This window comes from Oryctolagus cuniculus, chromosome 17, assembly GCF_051225735.1.
Source record: "Oryctolagus cuniculus isolate XC-2025 breed Fujian yellow rabbit chromosome 17, ASM5122573v1, whole genome shotgun sequence".
Classification (NCBI taxonomy): Eukaryota; Metazoa; Chordata; class Mammalia; order Lagomorpha; family Leporidae; genus Oryctolagus; species Oryctolagus cuniculus.
In genome coordinates, this window is record NC_142883.1 from 32,498,536 (window position 1) to 32,518,659 (window position 20,124).

The 20,124-nt window shown below is 45.7% G+C and overlaps 1 protein-coding gene across 3 annotated transcripts; it reads right to left on the reverse strand.

Annotated features, from left to right (window-relative positions):
• Nucleotides 1-602: 602 nt before the first annotated feature.
• Nucleotides 603-19,336, reverse strand: COIL (coilin). Of its 3 annotated transcripts, XM_089318596.1 has the most exons (8): nucleotides 19,070-19,336; nucleotides 15,757-15,879; nucleotides 8,401-9,511; nucleotides 8,195-8,281; nucleotides 7,598-7,645; nucleotides 5,159-5,228; nucleotides 2,424-2,512; nucleotides 603-1,579 (listed from the first exon to the last, which is right to left on the reverse strand). In XM_089318596.1, the coding sequence occupies exons 3-8, from the start codon at nucleotides 9,235-9,237 to the stop codon at nucleotides 1,490-1,492; spliced, it is 1,221 nt and encodes a 406-aa protein (XP_089174722.1). In that variant the 5' UTR covers nucleotides 9,238-9,511; nucleotides 15,757-15,879; nucleotides 19,070-19,336; the 3' UTR covers nucleotides 603-1,489. The 3 variants fall into 3 exon arrangements, with proteins under 3 accessions (XP_089174722.1, XP_002719145.2, XP_017204611.2); XM_002719099.6 differs by lacking the exon at nucleotides 15,757-15,879; XM_017349122.4 differs by lacking the exons at nucleotides 7,598-7,645; nucleotides 15,757-15,879.
• Between the last annotated feature and the right edge of the window lie 788 nt (nucleotides 19,337-20,124).

Here is a 20,124-nt window from a genome sequence, read left to right on the forward strand (position 1 = left end):
ATGAAGTGTGAGTACTATACAGCAAACGTCAGTGTTTTGGGTGTGATGCACTTTTTATTTTTCTGAACTACTGTATTTTATTTTTTAAAAAAGCTGGTCATTGCCCCTAAATGGATTTTCTGACCCTCCTAGTGGACTCTTCATAGTTTGAAAAACATTGCGACAGAAGGAAAAGGTAACACACACGCTGAACCTTCACCTGAGGAAAACCTGTCCTCAGGCCAGCACTTCCTTTGCTCTAGTCATGTCTACCAGTGCCCTGAATTCGTCTTCCAAACCCTTCCAAATCCTGTGCTCCATGGAACCCCAGTGCCAAGACCCCACCATTCACATGAATCTCACTCTTTCTGGGGTACCCTTCCATTATAAACCAACAAACCCAATTCTCATACATATGCATGCCAAGCAAATTAAACCATGACGTCATCTTCACTGGACCCATGGCTCCCAGATCTGAAGAACGCCACTGGCCAAACCCTGCAATGCCAGACTCTTGGTCAAAGCAGAGCTTGTTAGAGAAAATCACAATCTACAGCACTACTTACTGTAGAACAGGAGCGCAAGCTGCAACGCTCAACTCAACACGAGGACCCAGCACGGACTTTCAGTTCAATATGATTTTATTTAAAAATTTGCAAAGCTGAAGGAGGGATATGATCTTTTGTTAAAAGAAAGCAATTTTTACAGCATATATTCAGCCTTTCTAGCTTTGTATTGAATAGAAACAGCAAAGGAAGTTTCCGTTTCTGATCCTCACTGCGGCACATGACCCAGGCACTTGGCGTCTTGCAGCACGGGGCCACTGCCTGCTCTGTGGCTCACAGTGAGTCCTCTCTCCAGGTGGAACGCCGTTCTCCTCTAGGCACACACACAGGCTCTGATTTTCACAGCTCTACACAGGGCCCCGAGAATCCTTCATTTAAATTTGGGAAAAATGTAAAAGGATTCCTTCACTCATTGTCTATAACAAACCCAACTAACTACTTGTGAATTCTCAACCATTTCAAGTATAAAATACTTGGAATTTATAAGATGTTCCACATTTAATGGAACAACTCAAATGTTAAAAAATTAGGTCAAGTAACACGCTTCAATACTTTAGAATGTTACTTAACAAAACTTATTGAGACAAGATACGCAGCACGTTGTTGTACTTGGTATTACCAACTCCTACTGAGGACTGCTAGTTGATGGTCAAAAAAATGGAGAAAGAGGAGAAACCATCCACACTGGATTACAACAATGCCTGCAGGGAATGTTGTGTCTGGAACTTTGTTAACCAAAATTAACCTGGGGGACAAAAAAGGAAGGCCTATAATACCAACACCCATGTTACTTGTATGATGAGGTAGATTTTTTTTTTCGTATGCAGTGAAGATAACAAAAAAAAATCCATAGAACTTTCAAATCCTCATTTTTTTTTTTTTTTAAATTTCAGGTTATGGCCACTTTCACAAACAAGACATTTATAGACTAACAAGTGGAGAGGTCATACTCTGACAAGTTCTGAACGCAAGGTGTTACTTGCAGGTTCAATAATCAGCCTTGGATCAATCAACTCTCTCCAAAAAACGGTGATCTGAGGAAAAACATAAAATAGGTCATATAGTTTTCAGTAAGTAAAAAAATTCAGTCAAATAAATTTTCATTTGTACTGAATGGGAAGAACTAGAATCATCTGAGTCCCAAGTAAGCTAAGTTCAATTAGGCTACAAGAACTGACTTAGGCAGGCTGCACTAAATTTTACATTAAACATAACTCATCTTCTTTGATCTAGGGCAAGTGTTGAGGGATGCTGCTGGCAGGGGGAGAGGGCTGGTTCCAGGGCGGTCAGGCATCTGCCCAGTGCGCGTGAGGCCCACAGACCTGGGAGCTGGATGTGGCCCAGCTGGATCACAAGACCCCTGGTGCCCTTTTGTGCAGCTCTACAGTGCTTATTCTTCACTGCCTACAGACAGGAACTATTTTACAACAGGAGAAAACAAGCGCTGATGCTTGGCCATATGGATATATGAATAATGAGAGCCATCTAGTGTCACAAAAGGTTACTACAGGCTTGTGCTTCTATTTCAAGGCTCTGTTTAATAATGGAGTAAGAAAGCCTACAAGGTTGAATTTTCTAATTCTGTTTCCAGGAATGGATTCAACAAAAAAAAGTGGGGCTGCGCATACTGTAAACAAACATGCACAGGAGACTGCATCAAACCTGCTGATCCCATCAAAGCCCTGTTTGTGCCACTTGTTACACAGGCTCTCTGAGGTCAAGATGGTGCCTTGATTTGCACTTAGACCTGTAACTGCCACTCTGCGGGAGGGGCACGCTCCCCTAGGGCTCGGATCCTTTATGGCTTTAACACAGGCGGCTTAGGAAGCTACGTCATGTCCCAGGACCCCAGTAATCAGCTGAGAGAGGCATGCCCACCTTCCTTTCCTGCGTCACGGCATACTCCACTACCTCGGTGCCATTTTCGTTGTGATAAACCAAATCAAATTTCCCAGGTTCTTTCAAGGCTGAAACCAGAAGGGAAGGAGGAAAGACAGTAAGCCACCTCTCAACAGTCCAGGTGTTCTGCAGGGACTTCTATTGCTGGGAGAACAGCTGTGGACAGTTGTGACGGCTGGGCACGTACAGGAAGGGGTGCTCTTCAGTAACGGGAACCCCTTAGAAAAGCCTGTGCCAGTGACAGCAGAGTTTCTTGGTCAGAGATGATCTCTCCTTCATCTAAAAGCAACGAGCTTGATGAACTGTCACCCATAGTCTCAGAACAGAATGTGAAACAAGATAATTCTCAAATATCATTTATATGTTATAATAAGGGGAGGGGTCACATGAAATGTTGTTCTGCCTTCACAAATCATATATGTAGTCCCTGCTTTGCACAGTAGTAAGAGATCAGAACAATGACCATGCAAGCAAAAACCATGCAAAATGATCTCAATGGTACAAACTATGCTGGTCTCATGAGCTTTAAAAATTTTCATCAAAACATTAACAACCTTTACTGTATAGGAAAGTGGAACTGGGATTTATGAGGTATACTTTAATATTAGAAACCGAAAAGTGGAAGTACTTTCATGTCTTTGTAAGAAACATGTCAAGCGTGGCTTGCACAGTGTTTGCCTTCTTGTATGACAGGACGCAGAGCAGGCATCTCCTCTACGCCTTGCAGAACTGCCACACTCCTTCCTAAGCTTAGATCAGCCCTGAACACTTCTATCCCTTGAACTTTTAATGTCATAAAGTAGCTATGAAAGCGCATTCCATTTTCGCTCTGTGCCATCTCTGTGCGGTTGTTTTGCTGGGTGGGGGCACTTCTGGGACCATCTGCATCCTTTTCCTCACAATTACTTTCTTCGTTTATGTCAGCAAGTTCACATTCCCGCCATTAGCTATTTCTTCTGTAATGCCACTAAAATTCAGTTTGATGGCACCTTCAGCTCTATCACTTGCTGTCCCATTTTGCTGTTGACCACACTTTTATCTTTGTTGGGCAATCCCCTTTCAGAATTACCCATTTGTGTACAATGTTGTGTGGGTTTGCCACTGTAAGACAAGGAGACAGCACAACTCCATGCTCTGCTGCGTATGTGAACCAAATGTCGGCTGCACAGCAACCCTTCTCGAAGTGACAAGACTGGTCACAGGTCACGATGCCTGTATATGACTGACACAGCCATCTGAGGACTGAAGAGCAGCAGTACTCTAGGGACTTACTCACACTTAACATTCCCAATGGCACTGGGGGACTGGTGTTATCTGGTTAAAGCATGGTAACTGAAAATCATATATAATAGTATCATGCAAATAGAGGGCTCCTTGTACTTCTACAGGCCAATTTCTTGATGCCCTGGAGAAGAAAAGTTCTGACTGGATGTCATCACCTGCAACAACCTGACTAGAAATGACCAGGTCGGGTCTGTGGAAACTGAGATGGACAAGTTTCTCTGTCCACTGAGAAAAGGGGCTTCTACCAATGAAACTTCACCAGAGGAAAGCTGGAAAGCTCTCGTTGTAAGTTACATCCGAGGTACAGAGGGTTAAACCACTGCTTACAACACTGGCACACCTCATCAGAGCCCTAGTTCAAGTCCCTGCTGCTGCACTTCTGACCCAGCTCCTTGATAATGCAGAGGAAGCAGCAGAGAATGGCCCCAGGATCTGGGCTCCTGCCACCCACGTGAGAGACCCAGATGGAATTCCAGGCTCCTAGCTTTGGCCTGGCCCATCCCCAGCCCTTGGGGCCATGTGGGGAGTAGAGCAGCAGGTGGAAGATCTCTTTTTCTCTGTCTCCCCCTTTCCCTTTCGCTCTGTCACTCTGCTTTTCAAATAAATAAAACTTAAAACAGTTATATCTAATCATTTATTTAATATCACATAGGAATTGAGCTAAAAACACTTGTGACATTTCTATCTACTAGAATTTTGAATCTCCTACTCCCTATCTTATTTAAAAAGAAACAAAAAACAATTAACTGCAGTAGGGTCTGCAAAAAAATAACCAAGAAAAGCAATCTCCCCTGCTCTCTAGCCAGGGACCCTCCGGCACAGCTCAGCTCTCTGTTCCAGGCTTTCAGAACCATTAATGGGTTAATCAGTGATAAAACAGGGAAACATTTTTTTAAAAATTTACTTTGACTTAATACATAAAAGTATGTTCACCTGTCAAACTTCTGAAATAACACTAAGTAGTTCTTTTGAGTTCATTAGGTAAACAATGCCCGTAATGTATTGTCTGCAATTTCCATTGTTTTGTTAATTAACATAAGAATGCAAAACTTTGCAAGGCAATTTAAGTACAGAATCTTCCTAAATTTTTACAGAATGTCTCCCAATCTTTTATAGCTGATCCACCCACACATAATTTAACAGCATTTTTAAAGTAGTGTTCCTAATTCCTGGAAATAATTCTTTTCCGTTTTCATCAGTTCATATAACTTTTGATGAAAGTACATATTAAAGCAGTTAGAATTTGCCCAACTCCTCTTAGACTGCCAGTGATCCAGCTAAGAGGAGCACAGCACAGAGGGGCGCAGATATCGCCAGTCAGTCGGCGAGGCCGGCTAAGTGGCGGCCATAGATGTTTCTTTATTGGCTATTTAGAAACCACCACAGGTATGTACAGGCTAAACGTTTAAATTCATTTCTAAAAGACTCACCAGGTAAGGATGAAAGAATTTCTATATCTACTTGCTGGGTCTCTGGATTGTGGCTTAGTATTTTTCCTTCCTTTCAAAAATAAAAGTCCGAGTCAAATATCAACACATATAACATGGTATGTATACTTAAAACCACTGAATTAGAGACTGTAAACTGGTAAATTCTTTGTTACATGAATTTTAACTCAATAAAAAAATTAAATAAATCAATGTGCAGGGGAAATTAAGCTGCTGCTCATGAAGCCGACATCCCACATCGGAGCACCAGTTCCAGTCCTGGCTGCTTCATTTCGAATCCAGCTCCCTGTTAATGTGCCTGGGAAAGCAGAGGAAGATGGCCCAAGTGTTAGGGCCCTGGCTGCCATGTGGGAGACCAGGATGGAGCTCGTGGCTTCTGGCTTCAGCCTGGCCCAGCCGTTTGGGGAGTGAGCCAGCAGATGGAAGATCTCTCTCCCTCTCTTAACCCCTCTCTCTGATAAACACTTTGAACACACAAAATTACCCTCAGAAGCAAAATAGATACATTTAAATCACAAATGGCAGACACTGACCTAAAGAACACAAAAGTAAAGATTAGACTAGGTCATCAAAGTGACTGAATAGAAGAAAGAGGAAAAGCATGGGCCAGCATGATTAACTCAGATGAGGTTTGCTCGTGACAACATCAGGGAAGGCCACACATGTCCCAACAGGGCCTCTTTTACAAGTGGTAGTAAGCTGCAAGCAGAAAGTCCCTTTGTCACTGACAGCATTAGAGATCCCTTCCTCCAGGTCCCCAGCTTTGGGAGCTGGTTTTCAAATGCATCAAGAGGGTGCACTGCCCTGTGCACGTGGGTGGTGGTGAGACAGACAGGCAGCCTTTGGAGGCACCCAGTGAGGCCCATCAGTCAGTTCCTCCTGCTTCTACCCAGCTTTTCTGGGCACAGCCAACAGTGGTGTTTAAAACCAACCAAATGGTGGCCAGGAGTCTGGGAGACTATATTCTTTGAGGATAGATCTGTCTTCTGGAGATGAGCTTAACGAATAAAGCAGATGATCAAGCTCGATTTCAGCATCTGAGGTCAAAGCAAAAGAGTGGGACCAACTGTAATTCTTAAAATGGTTTTGAATGTGATTTCAAAACTCTCCAAAAAATACTGGGAACTAAAGTAAGCAGACAGCCTCCCAAGGAAATAACTATGGTGACTAGTACCAATTTAATACACAATAAATCATATGATCTAGAACTATAATTGGCAGAGGTTATTAAATTTATCAATTCAATATTCATTGCCATTTCGTCAAATATCACAGAAAATCAGTTATCTATGGTGGGGTAACACAACACCCTGGGCTGTCTAAGATAGTCCAGAACAACTTTCCTTCCAGCATTACTAATTATTACATTAAAAATATAGACTGACAGGCTGGCATTGTGGCATAACGCATTAAGCTGCCACCTGCAACACTAGCATCCCGTGTGGGTACTGGTTCAAGACCCGGCTGCTCCACTTCTGATCCAGCTCCCTGTTAATGCACCTGGGAAAGCAGCAGCAGATGACCCAAGTGCTTGGGTCCCTGCATCTATGTGGAAGACCTGGATGAAGCTCCTGGCTCCTGTTGGTGTGACCATTTGGGGAGTGAACCAGTATATAGAAGATTTCTCTCTATCTCTCTCTATGTAATTCTACCTTTCAAATAAATAAAAATAAATCTAAATAAATAAAATTTTTAATGCTTATAATTCTACATATTATACCAAAAAAGAAAGTATACATTTTAACTTTTTAACTGACATATACCAAAAAAGAAAGTATACATTTTAACTTTTTAACTGACATAAAAATTGTACATATTAGGAGTATGTATTTATTTTAGTAAGATTATATCAAAATTTTGTTGGTTGAAAAAAAGGGAAGGAAACATAATCTCACTGAGACAAGCTTTTACTGAACAATGAAAAACTTGTATGACAGAGTCTCATACAGATATAAAGAGAGTAAATTCCAAGGATGACTGTGAACTACATGGTTAAGTGATGATGCAAAGATACCATATTAGACCATAATAATCAGAAGACATTTACAAATACATGAAATAGATGCTTATAATAAAAATAATCTTTTTCAGGTGAGAGCTATTTATTATTTTCATAATATGTTCTTTCAAAATTTAGGCTCATGAGGGAGTGGATTTTCAAATAAGTATGTGTTGAAATTGATTAGGAAAAAAAATCAAGCTCATCAATTTTTATTCTATATTCTTCTCAAGTGCCAGGAAAACAGCATGGACAGAATTCAGCTGTTCAGAAGTTTATAGGTTGATGTTTTCATTTTCTACATTACTTTATGACACTGTTCACTCAAAAAATTCTATACTATTCATTTAAGTAGCATTATCTACAATTTTCATTTTATTAATATACTGAAAACTTAATTATTTTTAAATAAACAACTTTACCTTGTAGTCAGAGACATCGGGAGAGTAATTGGATGTTAGTTCCAAAAGCTACAGAAGAAAAAAGTCACAAATACCAAGCTCTTGTACACTTCCACATTCCCACAGCTCCTCCCTCCTACCCGAGAAAATCGTGAAATGTAAAGGTGCCCACACAAGCCAGGGGAACTCTATCATCAACCAGTGAGAAGGGCTCTTATAAATATTATTTAATGTGACTAGACGAGTGAAGTTTGTTTGGAAATGGAGTTAACCATTTTGGTTACAATCACTGCTGTTTTAAAATATACCTTGGGGAGAGGCTTTTCATCTAACAGCTAAGACATCATTTAAGACAGTCGCATCCCCTTACTGGAATGCCTGGATTTGATGCCTGACTCTGGTTCCTGATTCCAACTTCCTGCCAATGCAGACCCTGAGAGGCACAGTGACAGCTTAGGGACTGAGTTTCCCGCCACCCACATTGGGTTGAGTTCCAGGCTCCCAGCTTTGGCCTGGCCCAGACAATGGGGGCATTTGGGGAGTGAACAAGTAGATGGGAGCTCTCTGTGTCTCTTAAATACATAAAATCTTTAAATAAATAAATAAAATAAAGCATACCTTAAATGCAATCTTTTCTCCAACCTGAGGGGCAGCTGCTAAGAGTGGTAACAGACTATAATCCTTCTTGTGTGTCTCTACTGGATTCTGAAAAACAGCATTAGTCAAGTGACTGGTACTCGTAAAAAAACGTAAACTCATGACATGAACTCCAGATACACTCCATGGGAAAGTGGGGGAGGTAAGCTACAATCAATCATACCTACCTGGATAAAAGTAGATGCGTTTGTTATCATTTCATTTAATTGCTTCTGCTTCTGATAGTCAGCATTTCTGTTTACAACACCAGACACAGCCTGCCCTCGCCCTCGCCCTCTCCCCCGCGCGCCCCGACCTCTGGCTCCCTTCCAAGAAAGAAGGTCCTCTCCTCGACCCCATCCTCTTCCTAGACTGGAGGGGAGAGTCGCAACAGAGGGAGGACCGGGAGCCTGTCTGCCACCGCTTAAGTCAGAATACTTCCAGCTGGCAGCAGGTGGCACCTGTGAGGACAGCCCTGGACCCGGGCAGCCTCTCCCTGGAAAGAGGCCAGCCGTCTTGAAGAGCCCCGAGGCACTCTCGGGAGTGCTCTTAGACAGCAGGCACTGGTCATCCGACTCTGAACTCGAGTCTGAACTAGACGAGGATGTTCTGGTGGTCTTGCCCTGGCTCGGAGTAAGGCTAAAGCCACCTTTTGCAGGCAGTTTGTTTGCAGTCGTATTTTTTGTAGAGGATCCTTCCTTTGCTAACTCAGTGGGAATTTTCTCTGAGGAATTTCTGGCCTCCGAAGTGACATTGCTGAGCCCATCACTGGTGGATTCGTGACAAGACTCCGACTCCGAGGAGGAACTGGGGCTGTCTTTTGAAACAGTGCCTACACCAGCTTTCCTTCTGGCTTTCGCCAGGCTGTTCTTAGCAGGACTTTTTGGAGTACTACAGTTCTGGGCGGTCCACTCTTTTACCACGGGCACTTTGGGAGACTTGGAATTCTTGGTCTGCTTTTTATATTCGCATTTCTCTTTTTTCTTTGGTGATTTCCTTTGGGTTTCTTCATCATTGTCATCCATCGTGCCACATGCCGCTTTGTTCTTTCTCTTGTTTTTTTTCCCCACAGCCTGCTCTGTGACTGCTTTTGTGTGCGGAACCAAGGCCTTCTCATTATTACTACTGTTTTCTTGCCTTTTCCAATGCTTCTTTGAATACTTGCAATCTATGTCACTTTCTTCGTTCTCCTCCAACTTAAATGCCCGCTTCTTTGCTTTTCTAGGTAAAAAATGAGTACTATCACCATTCCTGACTACTACAGAATTCTCAGCAACTCCTCTCTCTTCTAATTTAACTCTGTCAAAAGAACAAAAGAGAAAGCTAGAGTGAGCACTGCATAAATACATCCCAAGGACTTAGTTATACACCAAGATAATGCTACAAACTTAGTACCACCAGTCCATGAAAAAATGTTGCATCACTTAACACACAAAGGACGCCTTTTGACAAAATGGCCTAGACAGCATCACTTATGGTCAACTTTCAAATGGTTGGTCTTGTTTGAATACTGACTGCATCCCAAACATCTTCTATGGATCACCTCTCATCTAAACACCACTACAGAGGAGAGTCTGTCACGTCACAGAGTCTGTCACACGATTACATCTCAGACAAGCAACCTGCCCAGAATCCACAGCTGACAAGTAGCAGAAAAGCAATTTAATTCTCAATCTAATTTCAACACTCAACTTTCCACTACATGTATGTTACCAACCCTAAAAGATGATTATCCATTTTTGTTTTTGGAATGTTGAGTTGCCTTTTTATGTTGAGGGGCCAGTGTTGTGGCATAGTGGATAAAGCTGTCACCTCCAGTGCTGGCATCCCATATGGGCACTAGTTCGAGTCCCAACTGCTCCACTTCCAATCCAGCTCTCTGCACCCACGTGAGAGACCCGGAAGAAGCTCCTGGCTCCTGGCTTCGGATCGATGCAGCCCCGGCCGTTGCAGCCAACTGGGGAGTGAACCAGCAGATGGAAGACCTCTCTCTCTCTCTCTCTGTAACTCTGACTTTAAAATAAATAAATAAATCTTTAAAAATAAAAAACTTTAGGCAGGGGGCCAGCATTGTGGCATAGTGAGTGGGTAAAAGCTGCCACTGCCTGCAGTGCCAGCATCCTATATAAACTCAGGTTTGAGTCCCAGCTGCTCCATTTTCCATCCAGCAAAGCAGCTCTCTGCTGTGGCCTGGGAAGGCAGTAGAGATGGCCCAAGTCCTTGGGCCCCGAACCCTCGTGGGAGATTCACAAGAAACTACTGGCTCCTGGCCTCTGATTGGCCCAGCTCCAGCAGTTGTGGCCATCTAGGGAGTGAACCAGCAGATGGAAGACCTCTCTCTCTACCTGTCTGTAACTCTTTCAAATAAATAAATATTTTTTAAAAATTTAGGAAGGGCCAGCGCTGTGGCGCAGTGGGTTAAAGTCCTGGCCTAAAGCACCGGCATCCCATATGGGCACCAGTTCTAGTCCTGGCTGCTTCTCTTCGGATCCAGCTCTCTGCTATGGCCTGGGATAGCAGTGGAAGATGACCCAAGTCCTTGGGCCCCTGCACCCGCATGGGAGACCTAGAAGAAGCTCCTGGCTTCAGATAAGTGCAACCCTAGCCATTGTGGCCCTCTGGGGAGTAAACCAGCAGATGAAGACCTTTCTGTCTTGACCTCTCTCTCTAACTTTTTCAAATAAATAAAATAAATCTTTAAAAAAAGTTTAGTAAGATGCTAAACAATTCATGTTCTGAGGGATAGTTACAGTGACCCATAATATTCGATGACTTGTTGTGGTTAATTTTATGTGTCAACTTGACTGGGCTAGGGATGCCCAGATGTTTGGCCATTGCAGCCATCTAGGAAGCAAACAAGTGAATGATGATCTCTCTCTGATGTTTAAATAAATAAATAAATCTTTAAAAAAAGAAGCAGTAGTAGTAGTTTTAGAAAAGGTCAGACTATCAGTTTTCTCCTTTTTTAAAAAATTTAATTTGTTTTTACTTGTAGCAACGTTGTAATTCAAGGTTCAATTCCTTTTTTTTTTTTTTTAAGATTTATTCATTTATTTGAAAGAGTTACAGAGGGAGGAGAGGCAGAGAGAGAGAGTGAGAGGTCTTCCACCTGCTGGTTCACTCCCCAAATGGCCGCAATGGCCGGAGCTGTGCTGACCCAAAGCCAGCAGCTGGGAGCTTCTTCCGGGTCTCCCACGTGGGTGCAGGGGCCCAAGGACTTGGGCCATCTTCTACTGCTTTCCCAGGGCATAGCATAGAGCTGGATCAGAAGTGGAGCAGCCAGGACTAGAATTGGCACCCATATGGAATGCCAGCACTGCAGGCAGCGGCTTTACCCACAATGGCACAACGCCAGCCCTGCAACGTTTTTCATTCCTCTATCTGGATCCCCAACAACAAACAGAGCTGTCCTTTCACAAACAGAAGTGAATTGCTTATTTTATTAGCGATAAGAGATATGATAACCAAAAAACTTTTAAAACAGATCCTCCATCTGGGCAAATTATGTGGTATTAGCAAGATGCAAGTATTCCCTGTAAATCTGCAATGCTACTTTAAGGATTTCGATAAACAGAAACGGACATGTGGGGCTGATGTGAAGCAGCAGGTTAAGCTGCAGCTTGTGATGCTGGCATCCCAAACTGAAGTTGAGTCCTGACTGCTCCACTTCCCATCCAGTTCCTGCTAAAGTGCCTGGGAAAGCACCGCAGGATTGCCTAAGTGCTTGGAGCCTCTGCCACTCACATGGGAGACTCAGAAGGAGTTCCAGGCTCCTGGCTTTGGCCTGCACCAGCCCCAGCCATTGTAGCCATTTGGGGGAATAAACCAGTGGATGGAAGATCTCTCTTTCTCTTTCTGTCCCTCTAATTCCCTCCCTCCCAACATCTCTCCCTTCCTCTACCTCTCCTTTATGTCCCTCTAACTCCCTTCCTCTCTTTCTCTCTGTTGCTCTGCCTTTCAAATAAATAAATAAATCTTTTTAAAAAACAAACATACCCACCTACCCTGCCTAACACTTCCACTCACTGCCTTTCAAGGCCAAAGTGATTACATGGGTTCAAATCCCTCTTCTCAGTGTAATTCGATTATTTTAAAACCATTACCTCAGCCTTTCCTAGGTATACAAAGGAAGATAATGGTAATCACAGTTCTCAGTTGAGCTACTGTATATTTAGAGCACACCTAGCTCAGAGCAAGTGCTATTGGAACACCAGGTCTAATTTGTATTTAACAACCATCAGATGTTGCTGTCCTCTGAAGGAGACGCTAGTAGGTTTCTAATAAACCTGTCCCATCAACCGCGAAGGTCAAGGGGGACCCTTTACCCACTGTGAGTCTCACCTGTTTCCTGCAGCCTTCCTCTGGTCTGGCTACTGCCTGCATTATCACCTTCAGAGAGGTAAAATTTCTTCAACAGGGGCACACAATGAATTAGCTGGAGAGCCAAGTCAAACCCAAGGTTTAGATGGGAGGCCCTGAGCTCTCAATCACTCTGCTCCCCCACCTCTCACATGATAACAAGCAAAAGTAACTCATATTACTGGCAGAAATAGACCTGTACAACTTTTCTGGGGGTCGGTGTGCTGGTACCTATCAAACTGAAGATGCGTCCTCTCTTTGATGAAGGAGTACCTCCTCTTGGGATGTATCCTGCTGAATCAGTGCTCAAGCACAGAAAGATACATGAGAATACTCCCCACAGTGAGGAACCAACCTAAAACATCCATTAATAAGGAGCTGTCTAAATACTGGCATGGTCATATAAAGAAACACTCTACGGCATTTAAAAACAAAGATGCAGATCACCTACTATGTATACAGATGCTTCTCAACTTACAATGGAGTTATACCATGATAGACTCCGTAGAAAATATCATTGCATTGAAAATGTATTTAATAAACCTATCCTACCAAACAGCACAGCTTAGCCTTGCATACCTTAAAAATGTGCTCAGAACACTTACATGAGCGGAACTGTTGGGCAAAATCACCTCACCCAAAGCCTAGCTTGTAATGAAGTACTGCCAGCTCACTTCAGTCTACTGAATACTGTGCTGAAGGTGAAAGAATGGCTGTATTGGCCGGCGCCGCGGCTCACTAGGCTAATCCCCCGCCTTGCGGCGCCGGCACACCGGGTTCTAGTCCCGGTCGGGGCGCCGGATTCTGTCCTGGTTGCCCCTCTTCCAGGCCAGCTCTCTGCTGTGGCCTGGGAGGGCAGTGGAGGATGGCCCAAGTCCTTGGGCCCTGCACCCCATGGGAGACCAGGAGAAGCACCTGGCTCCTGCCATCGGATCAGCGCGGTGCGCCGGCTGCAGCGCGCCGGCCGCGGCGGCCATTGGAGGGTGAACCAACGGCAAAAGGAAGACCTTTCTCTCTGTCTCTCACTGTCCACTCTGCCTGTCCAAAAAAAAAAAAAGAATGGCTGTATGGTACACTGTACCAAGGCAAGTCACACTCAGCTGGGCACTGTCTGCTACTAAAATGAAAGACACTCATGACGTGTTGGGTGAAAGAGGAAGGCGCAGGACCAGGCGCATTGGCGACACTTGTGTTTAATACGCATCTGTGTCTGCACAAGTATGAAAAGGATCTGGAAAGACACACCCAAACTTAACTGAGCATACTCTGAGACTGTGGGGTATGGGAAAATAGAGGACTTTCTACCTTAGACTATTTTGAAGTACAATTTCCTTAACAACAAAAAATTTTTGCTTTAATAAAGTATGGGAAGAAATAGCTACAAATGTTCCAGAAATGAAGGCAGTCAATGGCCAACTTTAAAAAAAATAAAAAGATTTATTTGAAAGACAGAGTCACATAGAGAAGGTCAGACAGAGAGAGAGGTCTTCATCTGCTGGTTTATTCCCCAAATGGCTTCAATGGCTGGAGCCAGGCTGATCCGGAGCCAGGAGTCAGGAGCTTCTTCCAGTGGGTGTAGGGGCCAATGGACTTGGGTCATCTTCCACTGCTTTCCCAAGCCATAGCAGAGAGCCAGATCAGAAGAGGAGCAGGCAGGACATGAACTGGTACCCATATGGGATGCCGGCACCACAGGCGGAGACTTAACTTACTAAGCCACAGTACCAGCTCCTGGCCAACTTCATTGATCTCTATTTATCCATGGGCATTAGACAAGCAAGGTCCTTGACATGAGAGCAGCTCTCGGTATTTTATATCCCAGAAGCCATCAGCATGCTGTAGACAACATCCAGCGTCAGTGACTCAGAGCTGCACAAAGCTGGGAACCTTAATGGCAGCTACTCGAGGCTCCAGGAAACCAAACTGTCTCCTCAGCCCGGGTGAGACTGTCCTCCTAACTCCCACTACCTCCCTGACATGTCCTGAATGGATGTCCAAGGAATCTCTAACTACAGCAATATGAAATGAGAACCCATCCCTGATACCTCAACACGTACTAAATGTCACAGAGTTGAGAGAGAGAAGAGAATGCCCTCAGCTGCCTTCCAGGATGATTCTGCAACCGAGAAATCTTGACTCCACCTTGTCTCTCCAAATCAGCTGCTGCTACCAGGCCTCTGCGGAGCCCTCTTCAGAGTGGGTTATGAGCTAACCCACGTCCTGCTAAAATTCCTGTGGTGAGGTCCTAACTCCCAGCACCCCAGAATGTGCCTGTGTGGAAACAGGGCCTTTAAAGAGGTGATCAAGTCAAGATGAACTCACTGCAGTGGGTGCTAGTCCAACGTAGCCAGTACCAGGGTCCTTACGGGACGCCAAGACTGTGAGAGGACTCACTTGCAAACCAGTGAGAAAGCCTCAGAAGAAACCACGCCCGCCCACACCTCAACTTCCAGTCTCTGAAACTCTGAGAAGCAAATCCCTGTGGTGTAAGCCACAGTCTGTGGCAATTCTGTTTTAGCACCCCTGTAAAATAACATGGGGGCATCCAAGTCAATGGCAGCACTTCCGCCTCCCAGGAGACTCAGAGAACTCCTGCAGGAGCTGCCCGCAGTCTGGGAGCAGGTGAAGTCAAGCCCTCCAGCTTGAGAGAATGGGCTTTGAGCTGGCAGCAATGGCACACAAGTATGGCACTGCCTCTTGGGCCTCGCCCACCTGGCTTTACCATTCCTCACTGAACTTCTCTCAGCAGCCCCTGCACTCCCAACAGGAGCCTTCTGCGGGTCAGACGCATCTTTCACCAAGCCAGGCTAGTGTCTGCCCGTACGACCGCGTCCTGGCCGTCCAGCATCTCCTCCCCATCCTTAACGTACCCTGAGCACTTCTGTCCACAGTCTCTCTCCTTTCCCAACCTTTTCTGCAGTTAGCAGTGAAATCTAGTCTAACTCTTAGGCTAACTGCCTACGTCACATGAGAAAATAATATTTAGAAGCATGACACTAACTTTGGTCTACTCCAACATTAAGGTAACTTTGAGAACAGACATAGTATTGGTCTGTTTTCAGTTACTAAACATATTACCTGAAGTCAGATATTTTAAAAACAAAAGCAGAGAAGGTAATTAGCTTGGTAGTTAAGATACCAATTAAGATACCTGTATCCCATATTGGAATACCTTGGTTTAATACCTGGCTCTGGGGGCCGGCGGTGTGGCACAGCAGGTTGAGTCGCCGCCTGCAGTGCAGGCATCCCATATGGGTGCCAGTTCAAATCCCGGCTGCTCCACTTCTGATCCAGCTCTCTGCTATGGCCTGGAAAAGCAGTAGAATATGGCCCAAGTCCTTAGGTCCTTGCACCCCCATAGGAGCCCCAGAAAAAGCTCCTGGCTTCGGATTGGTCCAGCTCTGGCTGTTGTGGCCATTTGGGGAGTGAACCAGCAGATGGAAGATCTCTATCTGCCTCTGCTTCTTTGTAACTCTGCCTTTCAAATAAATAAATCTTAAAAAACAAAGCAAAACAAAAAAACCACTCTGGCTCCTGAGTCCAGCATTCCTGCTAATGCACACCCCAGGATGCTGCAATGATGGCTCAAATCATTGGGTTCCTTCCACCCATGGGGGAGACATACATGGATTGAGTTCCCAACTCCCAGCTTCAGCCTGGCCCCATCTTGGCTGCTGCAGGCAGGAAATGGGAGCTCTCACTCTCAAAAAAGAAAATTTATTTAGCTCACAGTTTTGAATGTTCAAGGAAGGACACAGCACTAGCATTTAGCATTTGCTGCACCTCACGAGGGCCTGGTGAGCACCAGCGTTAGCTGGACTCTGGCAGCAGGCACCACAGCAGGAGACTGCACAAGTGGAAAAGATTACACGGAGAGAAAGGAAACCAGAGCAGTCGGGGTCACACTCACTCTTTTATGACGCTCACTCTCAGGAGAATTAACTTAGGGTCCCAAGAGAATTCTCTTCATCCTTTTGAGGGCAGTACCGTCGGTGACCTACCAGCTACCACAGGTCCCATGTTTTAAAGATCTCAACCTTCCAATACTGCCACACTTGGGACTACGCTTTCAATATGCTGATTTGGGGGTACACACAACCACATCCAACCACAGCAGAGACTACGTTTTCTTTGGTAGCTATGAACAAAAGGTCAATCGGTCAAGGGAAGGCTGGATGATTGGAGGCAAGAAACAATCCAATATTTTTCAGGATTTTCCCAAGCTTTACCCATTTACCACTGAAGCCAGCTGCAAAAGGCATGTCTTGCCATGAGCTGACACACTCAGGGGAAATTTACGTGTAACAGTTTTCATGAGGTTTCTGACACTGCTAACTTCATTATAAAGAATATTATTTCCCAGATGACTCATCAACTGCAGTACAGCCATGGGTAGCTGGCAGCAAGTTATTAATCATTGGGCAGAGGAGAGTTTAGAAAGTACACCCTCTAGGAGGGGACAGTCCTTACAACTGTAATATTTAAATACTCCCTAAATTGCAGAGGGAATAAAGACCCATTTCACAGACAATAAATAGGATAAAGAACTCTGAATTTTAGGCTTTTTCAAGCTGTCATTTGAAACAGTGGAACATCATTAAATCACAGCATTCTTGATCTGAGAGAGAGCCAAAGAGGCGGTCATGTTCCAAACTGAATTCCCTAGTGTTCGGAAGAAATCCTGTGACTACGACGTGCTCTAGGTAGGAAAAGGAATAGTCAACGATATTCTGGGGAAGGGGCAAGCCAAAAGAAGTGGGCGGGTTCACCACTCTGGAGTTAATTCACCATAAGCTGAAGCTTACAGGGGAAGAGGGAGTGTGTATCCCGTCTAGTGCTTGAGAGCCCACATCCCACCCTGCAGTGCCTGGGCTCTAGTCCCAGCCCCCTCCTTATTTCAGCCTCCTGCTAATTCCTGCAGATTGTGGGAGGCAGTGTGATAGCTCAGGTGACTGAATGGGCCCCTGCCACTCATGTAGGTGACCTAAATCGTACTCCAAGCCCACAGCTTCAGCCCTGCCCTAGGCCTGGCTGTTGTGGACATTTAGGGAATGAAACAGTGGATGGGAGGCCGGCGCCGCGGCTCACTAGGCTAATCCTCCATCTTGGCGCTGGCACCACTGGGTTCTAGTCCCGGTCGGGGCGCCGGATTCTGTCCTGGTTGCCCCTCTTCCAGGCCAGCTCTCTGCTGTGGCCCGGGAGGGCAGTGGAGGATGGCCCAAGTGCTTGGGCCCTGCACCCCATGGGAGACCAGGAGAAGCACCTGGCTCCTGCCATCAGATCAGCGCGGTGCGCCGGCCGCACGCACCGGCCGCGGCAGCCATTGGAGGGTGAACCAACGGCAAAGGAAGACCTTTCTCCCTGTCTCTCTCTCTCACTGTCCACTCTGCCTGTCAAAAAAAAAAAAAAAAAAAAAAAGAAAGAAATAGTGGATGGTGAGCTTGCTCGCTCCCTCTCTGGCTCTCAAATAAATAATTTTCATAAGAAAAGAGAAACAGGAGTGGGTGTTTGGCACAGCAGTTAAGATGCTGGTTGGGATGCCCACATCCCACATCAGACTACCTGGGTTCCAGTCCCAGCCCCATTCTCGTTCCAGCTTCTTACAGTGTTTACCCTGGGAAGCAGCAGGTGATGGCTCAAGTTGTTGGACTCCTGCCACACACATGGGAGACCTGGATTGCATTTCTGGGTCCCGGCATTGGCTTGGCCAAGCCCTGGCTATTGTGGCTGTCTGGGGAGTGAACCAGTAGATGGGAGATCTGTCTTTCAAGTAAATAAAATAAATAAGTTTAAAGAGGAAAAAAAATAATAAGCCCTGAAACAATCAGTCCAAGACACGCATCTGAGCTGAAATGACCGCATCTCCACACCTCGCCAGCAGCTCCTACTGCTCTGGGACAGTCATCTCAGCGCCATCTTCTCTACATTTCCAAAAGCACACCTGGAATGACTCTGCCTTTCTCAAATCCACCTACTTGAACCCAAAAGGACCCAAACACCTATCTATGTGAGTGGACCCCAAAACGCCTGGGCGAGACACCGAATGCCCCCGGGGCTATCACAGAGCTAACGCCGGACAAGGCACACGGTTGAAGAAAACATGCCAGCTCCGGTCTGCCTGGCGTCCTGCCCCGAACCCTGCCCCTGCCCCTGCCCGCGGCCGAGGGAAGGCCGGTCCCTGGCACCGTGCGCACGACCACGGCGCCAGGCTGAGCGAGGGCTTGGGACAGCAAGGCTGCGCGAACTCCCGGCCGGCCGGCAGGCGCACAGCAGGGTTGTCCCGCGTCCCGTCCACCTGCGCTGGGGAGCATCCCAGGCTTGCAGGGCGCTCGTCAAAACGCAGGCTCCTGAGCCCCTCCTCGACCACACCGCTCCGGCCCTCGGGGCCCGCGCCCCGCCAAGCCCACGCCCCCGCCCCCCGCCGCCGACCCGTGCGGCCCCGCGGCCGGAGGCGCCCGGGCAGCGCAGGCGCGTCCCCGGCCCGCCGCCCACGCGCACCTGAGGCAGTCGTTGTCCCGCACCAGGCGCGCGCTCTCGGCTGGGGGCAGGAGCCCCCCCTCCAAGTAGAGGCCCAGGAGGGCCCCCGAACTGAAGCCGAAGCGCTGGCGGATGAGACTGATGAGATCCGTGACGACTCGGCATCGGTTCAAGTCGACCAGAAGCCAGAAGGCTGTACAGTGTGGAGTGGCTGGCGGTGGATAATCAAATTGAAGCCGTAACCTAACCGTGTCGGAAGCTGCCATCTTGCCGTCCTCAACGGAAGCCGAGAGATACCACAAAGCTCCCGTGCTCAGGCGGCCCCCGCCCCCTGGAGCCGCTACCGTGTGCCACCTTTCGGCAGTAAGTGGCTACTGCAGGAGCGCGGTTGATAAGAGTTTTGTTCAGGACAGGGCTAGGGAAGAGTACAAAAGAAATAAATGCTTTTATTCCTTTCTTATCAGATAAATGGAGGGCCCGAATTTAGGCAAGTCGCTGGACGAACAAGCACTTGACAACTCCCAATACGTCTTTCATCCCAAGGAGTTGAGAAAGATGTCATTTCTAGCGTGTCGTCGACATTGACATCTCTCTTCTAAATGTATCCAGTGAAAAAAGTACTCTAGCTGTTTAATGTCCACCACCATCCATATTTTAAAATGCAAAAATAAGTCCTTTTATTTACCTGTAGGTAGGTAAGTGCAAAATTTTACATTATTCCTTTAATATCCATTTTTCCTACAAAATATATACATGTTAACCCTTTAATTGTCATGTCAAAGGTATGAACTATTATCGTCATTCAGAATACATAACAAACCAAGGTTCAGAGAGGATAAGTAACTTCCCCAAAGTAGTAGGTGAGTAGGTGCAGGTTTCGGACACTCAGAAGATGCACTGAAAAAAACAGTTTTTCAAGTTTTTTTCCTAAAGCTCTATGTCTTTTGTATTAAATTATGCTATTATTACTGATACATAATTGATCTAAATAGCTTCAAACATTACATGTAATTATGCATCACTATTATGTAGGAAAAGAACAATGAAAGTATCAAAGGCAAAGCTGTGAGGGATTT